General features: G+C 38.9%; 2 protein-coding genes and 1 long non-coding RNA gene across 3 annotated transcripts in view; 2 read left to right on the plus strand and 1 right to left on the minus strand.

The window, feature by feature from the left end:
* psmd1 (proteasome 26S subunit, non-ATPase 1) overlaps window positions 1-22,663 on the minus strand; it is a 41,078-nt gene that overhangs the window by 5,391 nt on the left and 13,024 nt on the right. The window contains exons 14-19 of the mRNA XM_082138102.1: window positions 20,955-21,151; window positions 20,571-20,666; window positions 19,624-19,688; window positions 4,864-4,978; window positions 2,352-2,468; window positions 1,230-1,332 (exon numbers count right to left, since the gene is read on the minus strand). Of these exons, the coding sequence (XP_081994228.1) occupies window positions 1,230-1,332; window positions 2,352-2,468; window positions 4,864-4,978; window positions 19,624-19,688; window positions 20,571-20,666; window positions 20,955-21,151 (693 nt within the window). The remainder of the gene's footprint in view (window positions 1-1,229; window positions 1,333-2,351; window positions 2,469-4,863; window positions 4,979-19,623; window positions 19,689-20,570; window positions 20,667-20,954; window positions 21,152-22,663) is intronic.
* On the plus strand, window positions 9,042-18,553 carry htr2b (5-hydroxytryptamine (serotonin) receptor 2B, G protein-coupled). Its single transcript, XM_082138133.1, has 4 exons — window positions 9,042-10,031; window positions 10,922-11,444; window positions 14,859-15,059; window positions 17,064-18,553. Exons 2-4 carry the CDS (start codon window positions 11,183-11,185, stop codon window positions 17,951-17,953), a joined length of 1,353 nt encoding a protein of 450 aa, XP_081994259.1. The 5' UTR covers window positions 9,042-10,031; window positions 10,922-11,182; the 3' UTR covers window positions 17,954-18,553.
* On the plus strand, window positions 11,451-13,444 carry LOC309475388. Its single transcript, XR_014197634.1, has 2 exons — window positions 11,451-11,738; window positions 11,786-13,444. It is a non-coding gene; the product is annotated as an uncharacterized lncRNA (long non-coding RNA).

The following is a 22,663-nucleotide window of genomic DNA, read 5'->3' on the forward strand; positions in this document are numbered from 1 at the left end:
TGATGGCCTGTATTGTTTATTTTGACTGCAGTGACTTGCATAATTTGTAGACAACCAAAAACGCAAGTGTTCAAACTCTCGGCCAAACCAGGCCATGAATCAAGCCGGACTGAGAGAGACTTCAAAATGTCATCGGGGGTCATAATTTTAACAGGCATTGCAATTTTCAGTCATAATTTAGTTTAGGCTCCAATTCTCACTATTAACTAACTATTAACTATGACTTTTCGCTCAATAAGGTAGTTAAGTTTAGGTATTGGGTGGATTAAGGGTATGATCATGCAGAATAAGGCATTAATATGTGCTTTATAAGTCCTAATAGACAGACAATATCCTAGTAATATGTATGCTAATATGCAGCTAGTTAATAGTGAGAATTGGACCCTAAAATAAAGTGTTAACCAATTTTTTATGCAATGTTTATGCAATCTATTGTATTGCTTATTGGAGTACTGTGGCATTAGCTTAGCAACACATTACCATCAAACTCTAATATTTGTACTAGCTATTTTTATGCTTTTTGGTGTATTGCAAATGTTAGCTTACCCAACATATCAATGCCAAACACCAACATTTGTGCAATGTGTATTTGTATGCCTATTAAATTAATGTGATGTTAGCTTAGCACTTCAATATTTGCGTTATGTCCATTTTTATGCGCATTGAAATATTGTGGCATTAGCTTAGGAACAAACTAACATCAAAGTCTGTTGAAGTCAAACTGAAATACTGTCCTGAATCTGCGCTACCCTGTATTGGGTTGGTATACAAGCTGATATTTGGGAAGCATCTTGAAGGTCAACGCATTCTTTCAATATTAATAGGCAAAGCCCCCCTTGGGAATGAGTGAATAATTGCTTGTAAAGTCATGAAGACGTGGCGCTATCTGGTTTCTAATGCCACATTCTTGTCACGATCCTATCAGTGCTTTATCTCACACAGCCTTTAACAGACTTACCTGCCTCGACATGCATACAAAGGCTTGTTTTCACCCTCGCATTTTGCACTGAACACCCAACCATCGAGTTATTTGAGACAAGACTCTACAAAGCACATTAACCCAGAAAGTAAAAATGAAAAATAGACAATACTTCCAAATATATCTATATATTTACCAGTTGACTTAACAGAACTAAAGCTTTAAAAGGAGAATCTCAGAAGTCACATTTGACTGCAAAATCAAAAGAAATTAAAAGTAAAGCTCGTTTTTATCCACATTTGGTACTGACCTGCATCCAGGATGCCTTGAGCCAGAATGGCCCCAAATTTGGCCATCACATCATCATGCTTGTCGTTGATCACCTTTGAGTAGAGCTGCCGGAACTGGTTCACCTGTGGAAACAGAGGCGATGAACAGCTGATCTCTGTAGACGGACACATGCGCTTTTAAATTAAATAATTAGCGAGAACAGGAAACAATACACCAGCAAATCTCAAAGTGAAATCAAAACTGACCACATTTACTTTCTAAATAAATGGCTCTGGTCTTATGCTGCATTAATGACTTGTCATAATTACTGTAATTAAAAGATGATATCTCAGGGATTTGACTTCATGACTTTCACATCCTCTGACTCAGATATGATTAGCTTCTATGGTTGCGCAACGCTCATGGATTCAAGTGCGAAATTACTTCATTCGCTTTGCAAAATATTGAAGACATATCTGAATTCAGGAGGCATACACACGGTTAAACTGAAGTCTGTTGAAATTCATAATCTGCTTTCTTTCCCCAAAGGCCAGGCACATAAAACGTGGCTAGCGTGAATCAACGTGTGCCCGTAAAGGGAAATTTAACTCCAGCTCTTTATTACTCCATAAAACAGGGATTTTCAAATCAATTTCACTTTCATGTGGCCATTAAATTTGCAGCCCAGTAATAATCATGTGGTAAAATTGAAGGAAAATCATCCCAAGAAACAAGCAAATGTACCGTGACAACACAACCACACTGTAGAAATGATTGGACGAAGTCTGAAATTACAAAAGGCCAATATTTATGACTTTAGGTGTGCACTAGTATCTATAATAAACAGTAAAATGACAGACTATAGTTCATTTTCAGTCTGTGTAGTCTCTAAAGCCCACATAACTCCACCAACTTCCTTTAGATAATATACATCCATCCATTATTTATTGGAACCTCATTGGTCCAACACGCAGTTCACGTATTTATATATTAGCATTAGCTGTGATTTTGTAGCTTTGTCACATTTCACTGTTAGGCAAGGCCTGAAACATTTGGTACGACGAGGTTTATATAGATTATAGTTTTATATAGATTAGGTTGACTAATCCCATGAGCCAAATAATTAACCCCAACAACCTCAAATCCTACACACTCCCCTTACCTTTGGACAGGTGACCTCTGACTGTTGGATCATGATCAGAGCAGACGCGATCAGAGCACCCTGTCTGACGTAATTCACCGGGTCATTGGTCATGGGCTCCAGGAGATTGATTGCTTCCTGTTGAAGGAAATCACCATTAAATGATAAATAATGAATATAAGAATAAGCATATCTTGACACAGCATGCTGAATGGTTAAACCTAAACCACAAATTCATCAAGTATCTAATCATCTATGAGAATTTGTGGTATCATAATATGGTAACCTGAATATATAGAGGAGAAGTAGGAATATTCAGATCCTAATTGACCTAATGACACACAAACCACGAAGAAAGAGCTTTCCATCCCTTCCTCTCAGAATGGATAATTTGGGTTTGTTTAAGAGGGGTATTTAGTGTCACATTTGATCTTCAGGCCGAAAGCCAAACCATGTCATGTCAAGCACTTTGTGAATTACGACTGCACTGAAGACAGTCCAAAATAGCACATTTGGCTCATAGATAACTAAAAGCTCAAGTATCATTACACAACATACAGTATCCCATCGATATACATATTTGTGCAATTGCGTCAGAAGTTGTTTGGAACGATTCAGCCAAAATAAAGCAGTCATTACCTGTAGCCCAAGACAGATGGAGCCAAAAAAGGATTGAAACAACTGCGCTAGGCATTTTGTGTCGGCAGAAGTTATATTGCAGTAAAAATAACCAGGTGTATAAATTACAGACCCAAAGCAGAATTTGTGACCCATTTAAAAGGCCTGAGTGTGGGAGAGTTTGGCTCATACGCCAGTCTGATTTCCCAGCATCCCCACAAAACCGCCCATGACTGTATTTGGGCACCTGAGAGGGATTTGGATTAAAGTTATTATTATAAGTCAAGTGGTCAAGACCAATCTTCACATATCCCCTTTTCCAGCTCACCCAACGAGGGAGTTGAGTGGCAAGAACATTGTCCGTTTGAATCTCATCTCCACTCAAGTAGTAAATGTGCCATCTGTGACTCCTCCACTGGTAATGCAATTAGTCGCAGAACCAACCTGAGCGTGTACAAGACTCAATAACATCACTCAGGATTGTTGTAAGATAGCTCAAACATCTCTCCTGGGTCTCGGCAGACCTTGCTCAGCTGTTTCGCAGACTTAAGAACTTTTTTTTAGCCGTCTAACCTTTAACATTCACAATCAGAGCTCCAGACTGTGAATAAATTGGTCACAAAATGCAACCATAACAAAAATAGTGAAAGTGGGTTAAAAAAATCTGCTAAGTTTGTATGCGCTATGTGAGTGTGTTAAATACATCGGCCTATCACCAGGGCTTGACATTAACACCCGTGTATTTCAGCAATGGCGTGTCACAGTCACTCCTACTAGCCACTTTGGCGGGTTTAACTTTAAATAATATACATTTTTCAATTGTAGTCTTTTAAAAAGGCATCTGAAATAATAAACTAAGTGCAAATCTAGTGTTGTCAAAAATATTTATTTTTCGATACATATACTGAACTATCTGAAACTCTTCCGCAGGATATACAAAACCAGCTGTGCGTTCTCACTCTCACACACAAACCCGCATCCCTTTACTCGCTCGCTTTATTTGCTCGGGATTAATATAGTTGTTGTTAGAGGGCTTGAATTTCGGCAAGGGATTACGCGCATTGAGCATAATTTCACTCATTCCCGCAGATTTAGTGTATATTGGCTATATAAAACAGTATACTGGGTCTGTGCGTCAGGTCTTAAAGTGACAGCAGCCTAATATACCAGCTGCCAAATTATGAGTTAATATTAAAAATATCTATAAGGCAATTTTTCCCCATGGTATCGATGTCAAAATTGTGGCCAGTGAAAATGCTGAGTGACTAGTGACTTTGGAAAACCACTAGCCATAGTGGCTGGTGAGCAAAAAAGTTAATGTCATGCACGTTATTGAAGAAAATTGCGATATGCGATAACTCATTAAATAATGTGATATTCGATATGCGATACGATAATGCTTAAAGTGTGTAAAATAAACTTAAATTATCTTTAAAATATGTTTAAAATTATATAACCTACATAAGCATTTCACATTCTTTTTGTGATGAGAAAACTACAACTTCTGGAAGTGAACATCAGTGTTTTACTCTAGTATAAGAACTGTTATTTTAACATCAGTGTAAACCACAGGGTTTAGGGTTTCAGGTTATCCTACATTAGGGTTATTTAACGACAGAAACTTAATAATCAAATGTAAAAAATAAACACTGCTTAGTTTTCACTGTATGAATTAAATATATCCTGATTCTTATTAAAGCTACAAAAGTTATTCAGCCGAGAGCAGCGAGTGATTTTCTCTTTGTCTTTTGTTCATGACCCCAGTTATTGCAGGCCGTTGCGATATGCATATCGCGATATATACATTTGCGATATTTCGATTCATATTGTGCAGCCCTAATGTCAAGCCCTGCCTATTCCATTACTCATATTGCACAGCCTCATTAACAAGCTAATTCAAGGAAACCGACTGTACCTTGTTACCGGTGCCAGCACAACAGATGCCCAGAGCCATGGCAGCGCCGCAGCGGACGTGGGGGTTGTAGCTCTCGGACAGCAGGGAAACCACACTGGGACATTGTTCTGGAGTCCTGTAGACACACATATATAAAAAAAAACACTTGAAGGAAAGACCATAAATTTTTCACAACGGTTTATTTTCCCTGACAGTAATACTTTGGATCGGGTGAAGGAATGCGGGGCTTCAGTTCTTTGCTCAAAGTTTATGCAAAGGAACTCTTAAACTGGCGCACAGGCTCTCAGTCAAATTGTCGTTCGTAACACAAACGATGCTGACTTGATGCAACAGTGCAGGACAGCTATTTCAGTTTCCAGTTCTTAACTATATATTTGAAGTATAGATGTGTGGTTACTATGAAAAATGCCATAAAATTATGGCCAATTGTGACAAACGTTTTTAATAAAAGCAGCAGACAAAAAGTTTTCCCATTTTTGTGAAAACCTTAGTTACAAGTCAGGTAACACGGAGATTCAACTGGTTAAACTACAGTCAAGCTGCCCTTGTGCAAAACTAATTAGCTGTACTAAAAGGTCAGACAGCAAATCGTGATTTCACCAACTATACTCGTCACAACTACACAGTCCCCAGTGTCAAAGTTTGTTTACATAGAGTATTTATGATGTGAATTGCATATTTAAATTCTGCCGTCGGATTACGTCACACACTGAACTTCAAAATCACACTGGTTTGCTTACACGTGTCATGATGAGAAAATACATCCCATATTTCCAAAGCCTCTGTTTAACACTGCAGTGATGTCATTCTGGAGGACTAAATGCCCGTCTAGGAATAAAATGGTCAAATAAGCGCCTAATTTTCCTCATTAAATCCTCAGAGACTCTGTTACGCCAACACTCACATAACAGTCAAGGAAAGATGAAACATATTATATTAAAGAGAATTACTTGTGCTGTTTTACTTCACACTGAAACTATTTGCAATTTACACAATAAATAAAATTATAATTTCAAGCTGTCATATGAGGGAGGCACAGATATAGAAATTCTGCTAATAAAAGCATATAAATGTGTCTTTGTTGTGGCCAATAACTGAAATGAAAGCCTATATACTTCTGTATAACTTTATCACTTTAAGCGCCAATCTTGATTGTACGTGTTTTAAGCTAAATCAGTAGGGGTGTAACAACAACAACAACAACAACAACAACAACAACATCCATATCACGATACTGAACTCACAATATGATATTGCGATGATACTCCAAGACATATGGTAAAAAGTTAACAAAAACTGTTGATTAAAATGCTGTGTGTAAATGAATAGGCTAGGACTTGGTGCTGAAACCCAAAGCACAGGACAATAGAGACGCCAGAATAACAATATTCATGATTCTGAAGCTGAAAATACAGGATTATATTAGATGAATATGTTTGCACTGTCACTGACTAGATATATTTAAAATAATGTGGGCCACTTTTTACTGGTAACAAGACATCTGGCATTATCAGGACCCACAAATATTCCCCCATTGCATTATTATACATTATATTCAACATTTATATATAGTAGTTTAATGCAGTACTGACACTAAAACTCTGTAAACTTTAAATTTGGGTGAATTATACACAACACATCTTGTCACTATCCACGATACATATTGAAGCACTTTTGTATTGCGATATATTGTTTTAAATACATAAAACGGCACAAAGAAAAGATGAGTAACTTTATTTTCTATTGGTATCATACTAATCTGATCAGCGTAGATCATTTGATTGGCTGACACCAACATACTAACAAAAGCATTGCGCAACTTTACCTGACTGACAAGTATAGTTCAGTTTAGGTCCAGACCAGAGTAGCCAATACACAGTCTTTTAGAATAATCTGGTCTGTAATAACGCACAGTATGTCCAGTTGAGACAACAGCTCGAGCTCTTCCCACCGCAAAACCCTGTCCGTGGGAAGCTAATCCACGGTTTAGCACTCGCATACGAATGCCACTAGCAATAAAAAAGGATTTGACCTTGATCTTTCATCAGGCTGGGATTAACGTGCTGCGCTGGATATCAAGGGTTCTGCCAAACTCGGCAGGCTGGGAAACACAGTTTCAGTGTTGATGAAGTTGGGAACCTTCAGTACAAATACAAATCTTAGCGAGGGTCTTACGCCAATTCACGAACATTTAGTTCATCTAATCCTGACTAGTCATTTGGGCTTAGAAGCTTCAGTCTCAGATTCAGACTGAAGCTTCATTTGTTTACCCAAAATTTTCACTCAGAAATCTAGATTTGCCTTCAATACGTGATGGTATTTATTCATAACCACTTAAAAAAATTAAGCCATTTACATAAAACACAACATTTGCTTAAACTCCACACTTTATACACAAATTTAGCAGAAACCCCTTTACCCCTTACCTGTCAGGGATCACTGGTGATCCTGGATTATTTTAGTTCAAAATATGTTTGAGCTTATATATCTCAATATTAATAACAGTCTGGTTAATTTTGAGTCTTGAACTATAAACTCTCAAGGTTTGGCTTTCTAAATGTATGTGTGTTATGTTTCTATTCAGAATTACTTATGAGCAGTAACCTTTTTATTTTGGGCATTTCATGTATGCAGCACTTGCCAAAATTGGGGGTGATGAGGAAGGGGTTAAGTGCTAATCTACTTTCAGCACAATATATTAGGGATGTCCCGAGCTCAAGGATCAGTATCAGAGCTGACTTTGCAGAGCTGTCATGCAGGTGTCATACAGTAGGTGGCGCTATGCACCTTCAAGTGGGTTTGCCAATCGCCATTAAGAGGAAAAGTAGTTCAAATGTTCTTCCGTAACATGCGAGAACCAATGAAGTTTGATTAAGCGCATCACACAAGCACGGTTGGGCTTATTTAGCATGTTTGATGCGCAGGTTTGTAACGATTACCGAATCACTCGAAAGTCGTTTATTTACTTTTATTTGCCGTCAGAGACATTGTTGCCGTAACATTGCTATAGGTTGCGTTTTGCTTCAGACTTGAGTTTTCATGTTGTCTAACTTTGTTTCTTTTTATTGCAATTATTCTTCTTAAATGTAACAGTATCCCCATAACTGTATTAGTTAGGCTAGTATTTTGCTGTGGTATCAGTGTTGGGTGTAATGCAGTACTAAATACTCAATTACTGTAATTCAATTACTTCTCCCTTCATTTCTTAATTATTCTGTAATTACAGTTTCTTCTGATGTAATTGCATTAAAACACACACACACACACACACACACACATATATACACACATACATCAGCCTTAACAGACTCTTAAATCTTCAGCTAAAATCTCCCTCCTAAATTTGTTTTGTCTGATTTAAGTTTTTTCTTGTTAACTTTTATAAACAAAAGCCGGAGCGTGACACACTCCAGGAGTCGGAGGCGTACACGGTTCAAGAGTTTCTCTTTGCCAGACGCTATCCAACGCACCAGCAAACTGAACAAACAGAGGAGAGACCTGTACAACAGCCCTTGTTTCACTGAAAAGCACTTCTTTACAAGTTTATCATCAAAGTATAGGATTCAGGTTTATGGGCTGTTATTCTTTTCCCTTTAAACAAGCATTTAAAGACATTTTTGCATTAAGTTTCCATACACACACACACACACACACGCACAAACTACAAAGATTTTCAACTGAAATATCTCTCATGATCTTAAAACTTTTTGATCAAATGGCTTAGACAATACAGATGTCTTCAACACCAATAACGAGCATGAATGCGGATGTGTGAATATATTATTTTTGAAGAGGGCAAACATGAGCTGATAATGAATGCAAAGCAGCCAACAAGTGTCAAATACACATACTCTATAAAAATGATATGATCAATAAGTAATGGAAACGTTTTCATATTAACTCACATTTATTTAATCCAATTTCAGCTTAATTATTTTGTTACACTTTTTTTTTTTTTTTTTAGTTTAACTCGATTTTAAATCAGTTTAATAAAATATATAGAACTGAATTATTTTTTTTGAAAGTTTTTAACTTGAAGTAGTTGCAATTCCTCTACAGTGTATAAACTCCTTACTTTTAGTCATTAGTAGGTGTGTTTAAACCTTTGATTGGTAATGTGTGTAACAAACACACACACACACACATAGTTTGGAGGTTTTGTTGTTGTTGTTTTCAATAACCAGCTTCAGCTTCACCGTGGTAAGGTGGGAAACAGATGTGCCAAGACACATGCAGCATGAAAACACTGTGGGAATGGGAGCGGGAAGCTGAACAAAGACCCAAACCAGGGAAAAAAAAGTAATTTAATGCAAAACTGGGAGTCAAGTCCTCACTCGATCTTAAAATATGACAGATCAGCCCCTTAGTATTCATAGTGTGTTCAATGACAATCCCTCCAACCTGGATTTATGGATGCCTGAAGAATATGAGCTTGGTGCGTTCAAGGTTCAAGTCTGGAGAGATACTCAATGAGCTTTAGATTTTTAGTTTCTAAAAAATGCAGAGATTGATGAAAAACGACCTGTTTCTGGGGAGGGGTTTGACACAAATGATGAAAAGTGGACGGCTGGGATGTGCAGAACTTATTAAAATAGTCTAGTTGACTAAATGTGGGGAATATGGTAGTAGTCGCACTGCTGTATAAGACAATGACTGACAAATATGATGAATAGGCTCTCGGCTGCATTGAGGAAACGACCCCCCAGGATCACTGGATCCACCCCGGTGTCGGCACATCCATCAGCTTCTCCAGGTCTAACACGCGAGCGAGCGGGAGAGAGAGAGAGAGAGGGAGGGAGGGAGAGAGAGGCAGAGCGAGTCGTAAACACACAGACAGAACGAGAGAGGAAGGGTTAGAGGACGTGTGGAAGTTTTAGACCGGTGATCATGATAGGTGATGCGGAGAAGATCTGGGGATTCTTCCAGCTCCTCGAGAACAGGGAAATTCCTCAGAACGAAGCCGAAAGAGTGAGATGATATCTGGATCTTTTCCCACCAAGAATTTGGACAACCTAATGTTTTTGTTTGTACTTTTTTTGGGGTGTAGATTATAAAAAGGCAATAAGTCTCAATATCTGAGGGACGTTTAGTGCACTTGCTTCACTTGCTGACAATGAATAATACGGAATTAAGCTAATGAAGAGGAAACACACAGTATTGAGCTCAAGGTAAGTAGCAGAAATCATTTTCCCCCAAAAAAAAAAAAATCCCATAATGGGATTTTTTTTTATTTATTTTTTTAGAAATATTTTACATTTAGAAAATATATAGTTAAATATTGTAAATGTATATTGGTGAGTTTATCTTATAAGAATAAATAGCAAAATTTCAAACGTTGAACAGAGTTTGTAAGGGAATCTTCTTCCACAGAGCTTCTAAACAAATCATTTTGGTTACACTTTACAATAAGGTCTCATTTGTTCACATTAGTTGCTGTATTAACGAACACTGAGCTATACATTTAATATACATCATCTTTGTTAGCATTCGTTAATAAAAATCCAGCTGTTCATTGTGTTTTCATGTTAGTTCTCGGTGCATTAACTAATGTTAACAAATACAACTTTTGATTGTAATACTGTATTAGTAAATGCTGTGTTACCCAAATTATAAGGTAAATTAATTTTAATTTTCTATAAAAAATATATTATTTTCAATATATAACAGAAAATATAGATTTAAATAAGCAAGATAAATAAGATTACACAACATTTGTTTGTCTGCATTTCATAATACTCATTACATAATGTTATGCCAGAAGGAACCATTTCCAAATTATAATGCAATTATGAAATCCTAATTATTCTGAGAACATACACGTTGTTTATGAAGTCATCTGCCTCGCCTGATTGGGCTAGATAGGGGCGCAAATGACTCCATGTGGTCAACATTCACAGATCATTACTGATAGCCACTTCCTTGCTTAATTACAACAACCATGGTCTGGTACACGTACCGCTAATCACATGACAAGAAAATCAATCATATTCATCATATGCCGGTTTAAGATAATGTGTTTTGAATGACGAGATCACCGTTCAAATGCTTATATTTCCAGGAGTGTAAAAGCGCACAGACAGAACAAAGATGGGCAATACCTCGTCCACCATGTGACTGCTCTACTCTAAACTCTGGTTGCATCTGGAGGAGATAATCATTTGGAAGGGAAACTCACTTTCTCAATAAATTGGCTTTTGCGAGCAAACAGAAGTGCATCGCATGAATTGAACACACTTGGCCACGATCTGATTGGAGGGGAGTCTGTGACAATGCTGGACGAGCCCACGGAAAAAACAAAAGCTCAGTGTTACGACGCAGAATGGCTAGCTATAGTGTCCGCAACCAAACGGGGAGCGAGGACCGGGATTTTCTCGAGCCTGGAGAACAACTCCGCTGGGCCGCACTGCTCATCCTCCTGGTCATCTTCCCCACCATTGGTGGAAACATCCTGGTCATTCTGGCGGTGTCACTGGAGAGAAAACTCCAGAACGCCACTAACTTCTTCCTGATGTCTCTGGCCGTGGCCGATCTACTGGTGGGATTGCTAGTGATGCCCATCGCTCTGGTCACTGTGCTTTTCCGTAAGTAGTCTGAACTTTGATTGTACAAATGAAAAAATAAAACAAGTTCGGTAACACTTGAAGTCTTTATGTATAATGCATTATAAACGCCTTATAATGTCCCTTATAATGCATTGTATGGTCTCATGAATAATTGTAACCACAGTTATAATACTTATCTATTCAATGAACACACCTTTAGAAAGTATAATGCTCTAAAACGCATGACAAACAACCAATTTCAGAATCTGCAAATATTATAATGCATTATAACTGGTTACAATTATTTATGAAAAGATATAACGTATTATAAATGTACATTATAAATACCTTTATAATGCATTATACATAAGGGCTTTAAGTAAAGTGTCACCAATAGTTCTTCCAACATTAGTTTGGTGGTTCCATAAGGTTTGTACGATAGTGAAAGTAGTGAAGTAGACTTTTTTTTGTGTATGATTTTTTCAGTGTACCACTAAAACCACATTAAACAGAATAATAAAAGACCATGTTTCGTTTCCCTGCACTGACAGAGCGAATACACACAGCAGGCATTAAAACATGTCTCTCACAAAACTTTCAAACATCTGCCAAGCTACTACTACTGCCGTTCTTATGCCAGCGTGTCTTTCAGCTCCGATGCCAGAACACTCCAGTCGGTCCATTATTCCTCATTGATTGGATTTGATGACATTTATTACTTCATTTGCTGTACCTGGTCTTCACACATTAAAGCTTAAGGTGAACCAGAACTTTGCTGGCTTCATCACAATATCGGGATAGTTCACCCAAAGATTCGGCCATCAATTAACTCAACAAAACTTCCAGTCTTCTGTGGGACACAAGAGAAAATGGTTTCACTTTATTATAACACATTCTGTTGACTATAAGTAACGTTGCACAAACCTTGCAAAGTTACTTATAGTCAGTAGAATGTTCAAAAGGGACCATCAAAATAAAGTGTTACCAATAAAATTATGACAGAATTGTCATTTTTAGCATGAAATATCCCTTTAAGTCCAGTCATCTGTCCTGGAAAATACTTTCAACAGATGCTATTTATCCAATGCAACTTGTCAAACACTTTGATGAGAAATTGGGGAAAATGTAAAGATGGAAAGGGATTTTTTTTCTGAAAATAAAAACTTGGTCCTTTGAGGTTTCAGACATTGAGTTAAACCAAGCCTTGATGACGTGAAAACATTGAGTCGTCCCCCAAGGACTATAAGGATAGGAAAAGGAGCAAAAGTCCAGGTTTTCTAAAGGTGTTCCACACAAAGAGAACCATGTGTGAACGCAGAAAAGAAAAAAAGATTTCGCCAAACATCTGAAGCTCACCAGAAGTCATGAGCACTGACAGGTAATTAAGTTGAGTTACCTTAGGAGGAAGGGGTACAATAACACATTTTGGTTTGAGTGCAACAACTTATTGACCAAGAAAGAAGTAACTCTAGATACAACTTAGCAGTAACTCTAGACCTTAATTCTCAAGATAATAACTTGCGATTAAATGTAATCATCAAAATAAAAGTGAGCTTTTCCAATTGGAGTAACTCAAAGGTTTGGGTCCTGTCGAAGATGTGCTTGCTCAAACAGTAAAACCAATGTTATACCAAAGGCCACGTCCACATCTGTGGACCAGGTGAAGACAGAAACTGAAGTTAAAGCAACTGACTGAACACTGAAAATCTACACAGCGCTTGATAAAGAGTCTCAGCAGGGCTAAAAACAAGAGCCTACCCTCGAGAGCACACCACACATGTATTTCTCTGGGAAAGAGGGAAATATTTACATGAGGAAGTTGAGACTTGGCAGTGCAAACCTAAAGTGTGGTAGAGTGTCTGTCTATTTAGCTTTCAGGAAGAGAGGGCACACTTTCCTGACAGTCTATATGGAAACTAGGGATGGACGATGTAGTGAATATTAATGATATGCTCGCTTAGATTCTGTAGGCATCATAAAATGTTGGAATATCGCAAATATTGCAATCATTTTTCCTATTCAACTGTCCGAATTTCACCTGTGAAAATTCACCAAACAATGGTGAACATGGACATACGTTTAGACTCTACAAAATAATTCTTAGATCTGAATCTATTGAGCAACAATAGCATTTTGGTTAAAAGAGGTTTCCTGTGATTGGGGGGGGGTTAATTAAATTAACCTACTACTGCTCAACTGCTTCACATACTGAAAAAAAATCATATTCAAATTTCACCAGACATGGCATGGAAGAAACACTGCACAATTTATGCAAAAAAAAAAAAAAAAACTAATTGAATGCATGTTATGCATTTGACTCATGCTGATTAAATCAATTCAGATCAAAAATGATTCAGAAAGCTTCAAAAAGCCCAGCTGGCAGTAATGTACCCTCTGATGAGCTCCTATGAAGGTCTGTTTAGTAAAGAGGGGTGATCTGACTAATGCCAGTTTTCAACATCTGGTCAAGGCCTCTCCAAACCGTGGAGATCTGCTCATAAACCACAAGTTTGGAGATACACTGTAGTTTAGGTCCATGCAAGCTAAAAGAAATCATGTTTGAAAACTCATATACCCCAAAATGCAGCTTTGTTCCAACTTATCCAATAACTTCAGGTTTATTAACAGTTTTATAATCAACTTTTTGAAGAATGTTACAAGAAATGTTTTCACTTCTTGTCATCAGGGCAATAATCTGGCATGTACCACCGAGTTATCTAAAGACAAACTGAAAAACTGGCAACATGAAAACAATCTTATTTAAAGGCTTTAGACAATGTCATCTGTAAGTGCACTGGGATGAAGATCAACTCAATTCACCATTTCATGTCTGTCACTAAAATAAACCGCATCAGTGATGAAGAGCTTGATGAATGAGCCAAAAGCCCCCCGAGTGTCTGATCTTATGAACTGTTTTTTGTTCAACTCAAGCTTGTCTCAATTTATTTATTTATTATTCATAACGTTTCAGATCCAATAGATGCAAGATGAGATGCAAAGGCTGTGATACATTTAAAAGTAATGCATTTCCTAACGTCCATGTCCAAACAAATGAAAACCAGTCTGTTGACATTTACAGTGAGTCCTGCGTTGTGAGAAATGCAACGGCAACGAAAAGTTGCAAAGTCATCTGAAAGAATTGGCAAAAACATTGTAATCATGTATGATCATCTTTAAAAAAAACTACTCTAGTGGAATCTGTGATGTAAAATGTTCATAATAATATTAGGCTTGTTCTGCATGGGTGACTGAAGAGGAGTTAAACTAGTTTTGAAACTTTGAGGGAGCAGGTTAGGGCTGGATGTCTCCAGAAACACAACATAGCTTCTTGTCAGGGTTAGTAGTAACCCATTCGAAGTTAAGTGTGTCACATCACAAAATTGCAAAAAGTTTGTCGAATCTCCAATTCAGCAAAACTAATGATTGGTGCTTAATCTTCTCTTCGTATTCCAGACTCCAGATGGCCCCTTCCAGACTTCCTGTGCCCTATCTGGCTGTTTCTGGACGTCTTGTTCTCAACGGCGTCCATCATGCACCTGTGCGCCATCTCCCTCGACCGCTACATAGCGATCAAGAAGCCAATCCAGCACAGCCAGTTCAAGTCCAGAGCGAAAGCGTTGGCGAAAATCGCACTTGTCTGGCTAATCTCTATAGGTATGTCAAAACGATATGAATGAATGCATGAACAATTCAATTGCAGGGAATGGCATTAATCCAATTTAAATAAATTTTAAAAACACAACTGCCACAATTTTCTCTCGAAAGATGAAGAGGCAATACGGTTTAAAAAATGGGATCAAGCTCAAATCTAGTTTCATTACCAACATTTAATAAGATGTGTATAGCTATATACAAACTGTGGCAAAACCCCAGTCCTTAATCTCCACACCGATCAATGATCTCAACACTCGTCGTCTCTGGAAAAGTCGCATACGCATAAATTTCCTTTATCTTGTCACTGACTGGCCAGCAAACTTCCATTTACACAAGCAATATTGGCTTGCGGGGGTGAAATGAAAGTAAACACCTTGAGATTTCTGCTCGTTAACAACAGTTGTGTTGTTTGAACGACCTCAAGGCATGGCTCTGGAATCGTTTCACCACCATAAAAAGGCAAGCCACGTGCTTTGTCACTTCAACCCTGACCATAAACACCACATCTCTGTGTACTCCTGAGAACGGTTTCACATATTCTCACATTTGACAAAGCAGTCTTCCTGAGAAAAGACAGGAGCTCATGGTTATGGACAGGGGTGCACATCACTCTTTTGGTCTGGTTTTCAAGGGAGCACCTGGAGACGCTGCTTGGTACACACACTTTACACAAGGGCACACTTATCCTACAAGCTGTCGTCATCACTTTCCTCCCGACTGCTCTCGAAAACTAATGACGTTTCCTTTTTCCTTAACATTAATGACACAGACAACAGCAGGAATATTAGGCTGCCATCACTTTAAGACCGAATGCACAGAACAAATATACTAACTCGCATCCGGTTTCTTTCTCAACTGTTGTGACATAACAGAGAATACTTGCCGAGACGGGTATTTTGAGGTAATTGTGTGTGTGTATGTGTCCATTCAAGCGCAAGTAAAGGCAAAAGAGGAATAAATTCAGTATTCAAGAGCTGTCTGAAATTTTCATCTCTTCTTCCACGTTTAAAATCATTTCAATGTGTAAATTAGCAAGAAAAAACATGTCCGAATGATGCAATTGCTCTCTATGATGGTTAAACTTCGCAGTTAATCCGCGAATCACATGATTGCTGAACCGTGGGGGCAGATCATACATGCTATTATTAGTAATAATTGGCAATTTTATACATTTTTACACAAGAGCTCCACAATATAAAGAGCAGCATCTCATGCTGTTTTTGATTGTACGTTTCTACAAGCTTTGCATTTTAAAAAAAGGCCTCAAGACCAGCGTTCTGTTCAATAACAGAGGCACGCCTAGAGGAACACCACAGAAGCTGAACTGTTCAAGGTTCTGAATCAACTAGTCTTTCTGGCAACCAATCAACTAGTAGCATTTTATAATAAATAAATAAAAGGTATCTGCCAAAGCACAAAACTATTTGTTTGGCAGGAGCTTAGATAGGGAATGAATGACTATGCAATAACCTAGTCCAGGGGTGTCCAATCCTGTTTGTGGGTCTCCATCTTGCTGGACAGTTTAACTCTAACCAGTGTTGTAGTCGAAACCAGCTCATTCTGGGCTGAGACCCGAGTGGGTTAAGTCATGTCATGGCAGAGACTTGAAGAGGGTTTGAATGTTTCAGACAATGTAAATATGCTTTTCTTGGGGTGAATGAAGTGAATTCAACCTGCTCTAACACACCTGCCTAGAAGTTTCAAGTAATAACCTAGTCAAGTAATAACCCCAAGTTTTGCATGGACCTCTTCCCTATGGTGGACATCCTGCGGAGAGGAACCATGCAAAAATCCTAGGGAAGAGGTCCATGCAAAACTTGATCCAAATCCCAAAAGGCCATGATTAGTGAGTTTAGGTGTTCACTAATAGTTAAAGTTGAACTGTTGGAAGGTGGTCCAGAATGGAGACCTCTGAATTAGTCCATTTCAACTAGCATAATCATTTTAATGTTCTATTTAAACCTTATTCTCTGCTCAATTTAACGATTAGTCTTTCTTTATCAGGTATTGCAATACCAATTCCAATCAAAGGGCTACAAGTCTCCGATCATCCAAACCCCACCTTCAACAACAACCACACCTGTTTGTTGTCACCAGAGGGCTTTGGGGACTTCAAGGTGTATGGGTCTTTGACGGCTTTCTTTATACCCCTTACAATTATGATGATCATCTACTTGCTGACAATCCAAGTCCTACGCAAGAAGGCTGATCTTCTGAGATCGAGAGCCAGGAGGCCCACCGTTTCCACTGTCTTCCAGCAGGAATTGCCGGCTCTCTCTTCACCTGAGAAAGTGGCCATTGCAAACGGAATAAAAAGGGACAGAACGCTGAGCTCCGTCACAGGGGATGAGGTTCCTCTCCGCAGGATGTCCACCATAGGGAAGAGGTCCATGCAAAACTTGACTAATGAACAAAGGGCATCAAAGGTTCTGGGAATTGTATTCATGTTGTTTGTTGTGATGTGGTGTCCTTTCTTCATTACTAATGTGACTTCTGTACTCTGTCAAGGGTGCAACGGTAATCTAGTGGAACACTTGTTGGATATCTTTCAATGGGTGGGATATGTTTCATCGGGCATCAACCCTCTGGTCTACACGCTGTTTAACAAGACGTTCAGGCAGGCCTTTAGGCGCTACATCACCTGTAACTACAGACGTGTGAGGACTCCAAAAATGCAACGGAGAAGCAGAATTGCTTTCCGGTCACCAGTGACTGAAAACTCAAAACGGTTTATGAAACACGGTATGAAAAACGGCATTAGCCCTGTAAGCTATCAGAGTCCTCTCCGGCGTCGGCCCACGAATCTGCAGACCTCCGCCAATATCACGCTGGACACGTTGCTTCTGGCGGAGAACGAAGACTGCAAACCTGACGAACACGTTAGTCACGTGTAGTATATCTGACACGCTTCAGAAAAGACAAGATAGAGACTTGCCATAGTGTTTCAGTGGCATAAAAAACGACAAGTCCTCATGGGAACCAATGAGATATGGTAAAAAAGAAGTTCAAGGCCAAGTCCAAGGTTTGTTCAGCATCACAGCCAATACAATACTCCATCTTAAAACCTTGGATTGGGAGATATAAGATGAATGTCTGAAAACCACCAAAAGACACAAAACAGATTTTGCGTGTGAAAATAATGGGCAGCTTAATAATTGGCGGTACTGTGAAAATAAACAGTACTTAGGGGGCAAGAGAGGACTGTCTACGCACATCCCAAATTTGGTTGACAGGGTCTACAATGTGAAGCCCAAAAAAAAAAAGAGACATCTTAATAAAGATAAGCACAAATAGCTCATTTAAAATCACACCTCCACTTACCTTCTGTATACAAGGAAAAATAAATGCCTTACTGAATTATAGCAGGGCTTCTTTATTTCTGTAGACTGATCTTGAATCAAAAAACAAGTGCTTTTGTAAATGTAAGAAAGAATTATCTGTAGATACTGACATTTCTGAAGATTCTTGGAACTATTGCCAAATAAACCTTTTCTCCAGATAATCATTATGGTTTCATTGTGAATTAAGAAAACAATGTGTCTTGCATACTGAATATGCAACACCCACAAAACTGTTTTGCGTGATTTGCATGTCTGCGGGACAGACGACAGAAACCTGTTGAACTGTTGCAGATCTATGCACTCTCTAAACAAAGGAGGGGTTTACATCGAAATTATGTTGTTTAAATGACAGTTGATCATGGGAATATCGCATGGCCTTTTTAGGGCTTAAAATAGTTCACCATTTCTACTTGGCCCAGAACCCTGAGAGGCGTCTGAGGGGGAACTTTTCTGACACCGATAACAAAAGACTGTGCAAAAGAATTAAAAAAAATTAAATATATGGGACAACACAACGTGTCCTACCAACTGCATGCAAGATGTCTAAAGGTGTAACATGGAACCTAGCTAATTAAACACTACTACTAGAGATCAATCAAAGCTCGATGCTGTCTAGCTGAGACCATTTCAAGAATTACTTGATGTTCAGATGCTTTGAATGCAGGGACGCATATGAGTGTGTAGTGGACATGACCCTAAACTCATTAAACAGAGCTTTTACGATTGACAACCTGACTTTGAAAACATGCATTTCTAAACCTGTAAAAATGTGGGGTCTGGCAAAAAGCATAAAAATAAATCTGAGGGCATGACAACTCATTTTTGGTTGAACTACAGCTTAAGAATATGGCACAAATTCTGTTGAACTGATGACATACACTCAATGCAGAAACACTAAGTCAGAGCAAAAGAGGATGGAAAATGTGTGCACACTCTCACTGACAATAAAGCAAGTGCCACGGGGCACGATAAGAGGAAGTGATCGATCTCTCAATGGGATCGCAATCAAATACCGGCAACAAGCACATCAGGAGACACTCCAAACACATTTGGGAAAGCGCTACAGAGGAATGGGAGGAATCTCGTCTGTGTATACATTAAGGTCTGATTAATCCGTTCCTGGCAAGCATTCAGAAAGCGGCTCGTCTGTTTATGATGAAGCGCAGGACGAGACGACAGGGCGCGTTGATGAGAGAAGAGACAGGTGAGGACAGGCAACATACCTGAACATGATGAAGCCGATGGACTCGACGGCAGCCCTCCGAACATCGTCGTTCACGTCACTCACCTGGACAGGAAGAGGGGCGAGAAATCAGACAAAATATTAAACTCACTAATCGTAAATCTAGAATAACATAATTAACTAAACATTACTTTGGTTTGAGCGGATATTGCCAAATGTGCCATGTTGCCAGCACTGATGTAAAAAGCTGATCAATTATAAAAAATTCATGGCATTTCATGTTAAAAATATTATTACAATTAACAGGTTTTCACATGTCCACAATTTCCGACCTATTAAAGTCCTTTAGTCCTCATGCAAGCGAACTCTTAATCACTCACGGAGCAATGGCTAAATTTAGCTCAGTACGGCACGCAGGTTATTTTCTTGCCGTTGTATAAATAATCAAGTAATAATTAAAGTTGAAGTGCCTGAGCTTAACCAGAGGCTAAATCTCAAAGAAATACATAAATTACAACACTAGCATATTCATGTTTTAAAGTTACACAGAAACACCAAAAGCTTGTTTGATGCAAGTACAACACAGAATGGAAATGTCGCCACCTGAAGGAAACGCACGATAGACCCCATGCTCAAAAAAAGAGAAGAAAAACTACACTAAGATAACAAAAAAAAAGTGCTTTAAATTAAAGTAAAGAAAATTAAGTCTTTATTCGTGATTAATTAGGAGCATGTCTTACTACTTGAAATCTTTAAACCATGTTAAATGTCCTAAAATAAATATCAGATTATGGCCTTGTTTTGTTTTTTTAATTCTCACTATGGACTTGTTTGGTAATATCTAATCTCATAAAGCTACTCTCAGATCATACATTTCAATGATTTTCAAATGGTTTTCTCTCATGTAATTGTGGAATGACCCTTATATTTTTTTGGGGGGTGTCTAATAATCCATGTCGTTTGTAATATTTGCTGGTGTAGACTCACAGCCACGTGTAGCAGTCGTCGGATGGCTTTGTTGTTCCCAGATCCGCAGTATGCCATGGCCACTGTGTACATTCCCGAGCGGCGCAGGATGGGGTCCTGTCAGGACAGAGAGATAAAACAGAAGCTCAGTGTGCAGACCAGAGCCTCAGACATCAGCACGCCGCACAGTTAATATATTCACAGAATAAACACAGCTCTCTGGAAACGGTTAAGACTACAAAGAACGCATTCTGCATGGAAAATTGTGTTATGAACCATTACATTTGTATGAAAAAGTAGGTACTGCCCTTGAGGTTTTGACTTTAACATTTTCAAAAAACCTCCCAGCAAACATTACAATATCTTAAAAAGTCATACAAAATGTTAATTAATAACAGTGCTCACCTTATCTCTGCAGAGACTCTCGATTAGAGCGTCGGCCTCTTCCATCCTTCCGTACATTACCATGGCGATGCCGACAGCCAATCCACGCAGGATCTTCTCGTGTTGGGTCTCCTGAGCGTAACCCACCATGTCCTCGATCGCCTGGGCCGACTTTGAGCCCAACATCACCAGCCCCAGAGCAAGACCAGCCGCCTCTCCTGTGACAACACCCATTAACAACATGACAGTGAGCTTGACCTTGAAATATAGACTGGGTTGGTGACCATTTAAAACTGAACAGCATTATGATCAAGTATTCTGGGTGGTCGCTAGGGCTACACACTTAATCGAGTTTCTGACTGATTACGAGTATGGATGCCACGATTACAAAAAAAAAAAAGACCACCTACATTATTCTGCGTGCTTAAGAGGTGTGTTTAGAGCATGTTACGCTGTGAAAGGCGAATCACGACTACTTCAGAGAACCAGCACAATAGGAACTACCAGTGTACGCCGAAATAAAGTCTCTCACCGCAGAAAAACAGACTTTCCTGTCCTGTTTATTTTCACTTTGTGGTGGCTCACTCCAACATTGTATTAACAAACACTAGTTTGGGACTGCTATTTAATAACTTAACCTCATAGGCCTACTGTTTATTTATCAGTATTAGCCATATTCTTACAATTTATGTGTATGTTAAGTAAAGGGGGACCGTATTTGTGTGTGTGTGTGCGTGTGAACAAATTTTGTGTATAAAATGTATTATAATAGGCCTATATATACACATGTATATATTCTAGGGATGCACCGATTGGGAAATTCTGGGCCGATACCGATACCGATGTTTAACATAACAACTTGGCCGATGGCCGATGCCGATGTTTTTTCTTTTTGTTATTTATTCCTTCTTTTGTGCCACGGAAACATACAAGTCTTTCGGCTCTTGATCACACTATCCTAGAATGAGCACAAATTCAATCAGACCAATTTATGAAACAAAAAAAACCTTTAATGTCACTTTCTGGTTGACAGTTATAACCTTATTTATAAGTTCTTTTTCAGTTGTTATGAAGAGCAATATGAGAGAGAAATTTGGTAATCATTGTCTGACCCAACAAAAAAAACATTATAATATTCATTTTATTTTTCGTGTTCGCATTTATGAGGGAAAAAACACGGGTGAATGTTATTAAATTTTAAGCGCGCACGCGCTCTTCTGCGAGAGAGAGAGAGAGAGAGAGAGAGAGAGAGAGAGCCCCGACCGCGCGCGCGCTCTCACTCACTATTCAGAGCGGTCAAGCTTCCCCGTACTTTTTGACAAGAGTCCTTGACAGGGAGGCCAGAGTTTCTTTGCAGCTCAAGTCGGCGGCGGTGTGTACAGTTAACGCTCTATCTGTTGACGGCGCTGAGGGAAAAGCTCCCCCCACTGGAAGAAGCAGTCGCCGTCCATTTGTGTCCTCCTGCGCACCCATCAAAGCCGTGCAGAACGTCTTCAGCACTCGCGGATCGTGCATACTCCGCCGCTTCTTCTGCTACACACCATATGGTCGTTCTTTTCTCGAGAAAAGGAGTTTTCTCATAGAAAATAAATGCGTCATTGTACCCAGCACTTCTGAAAATGGACTTCCGAATGCGTCTCTGTCCCCAGCATATCAAACCAAACTGACGCCCATGTGACATCGGCGAATGTCATTTTTATTTCCCGATGGCCGATGGCAGTTAACGAGGC

The sequence above is a fragment of the Leuciscus leuciscus genome (genome assembly GCF_965113295.1).
Source record: "Leuciscus leuciscus genome assembly, chromosome: 15".
Taxonomy (NCBI): Eukaryota; Metazoa; Chordata; class Actinopteri; order Cypriniformes; family Leuciscidae; genus Leuciscus; species Leuciscus leuciscus.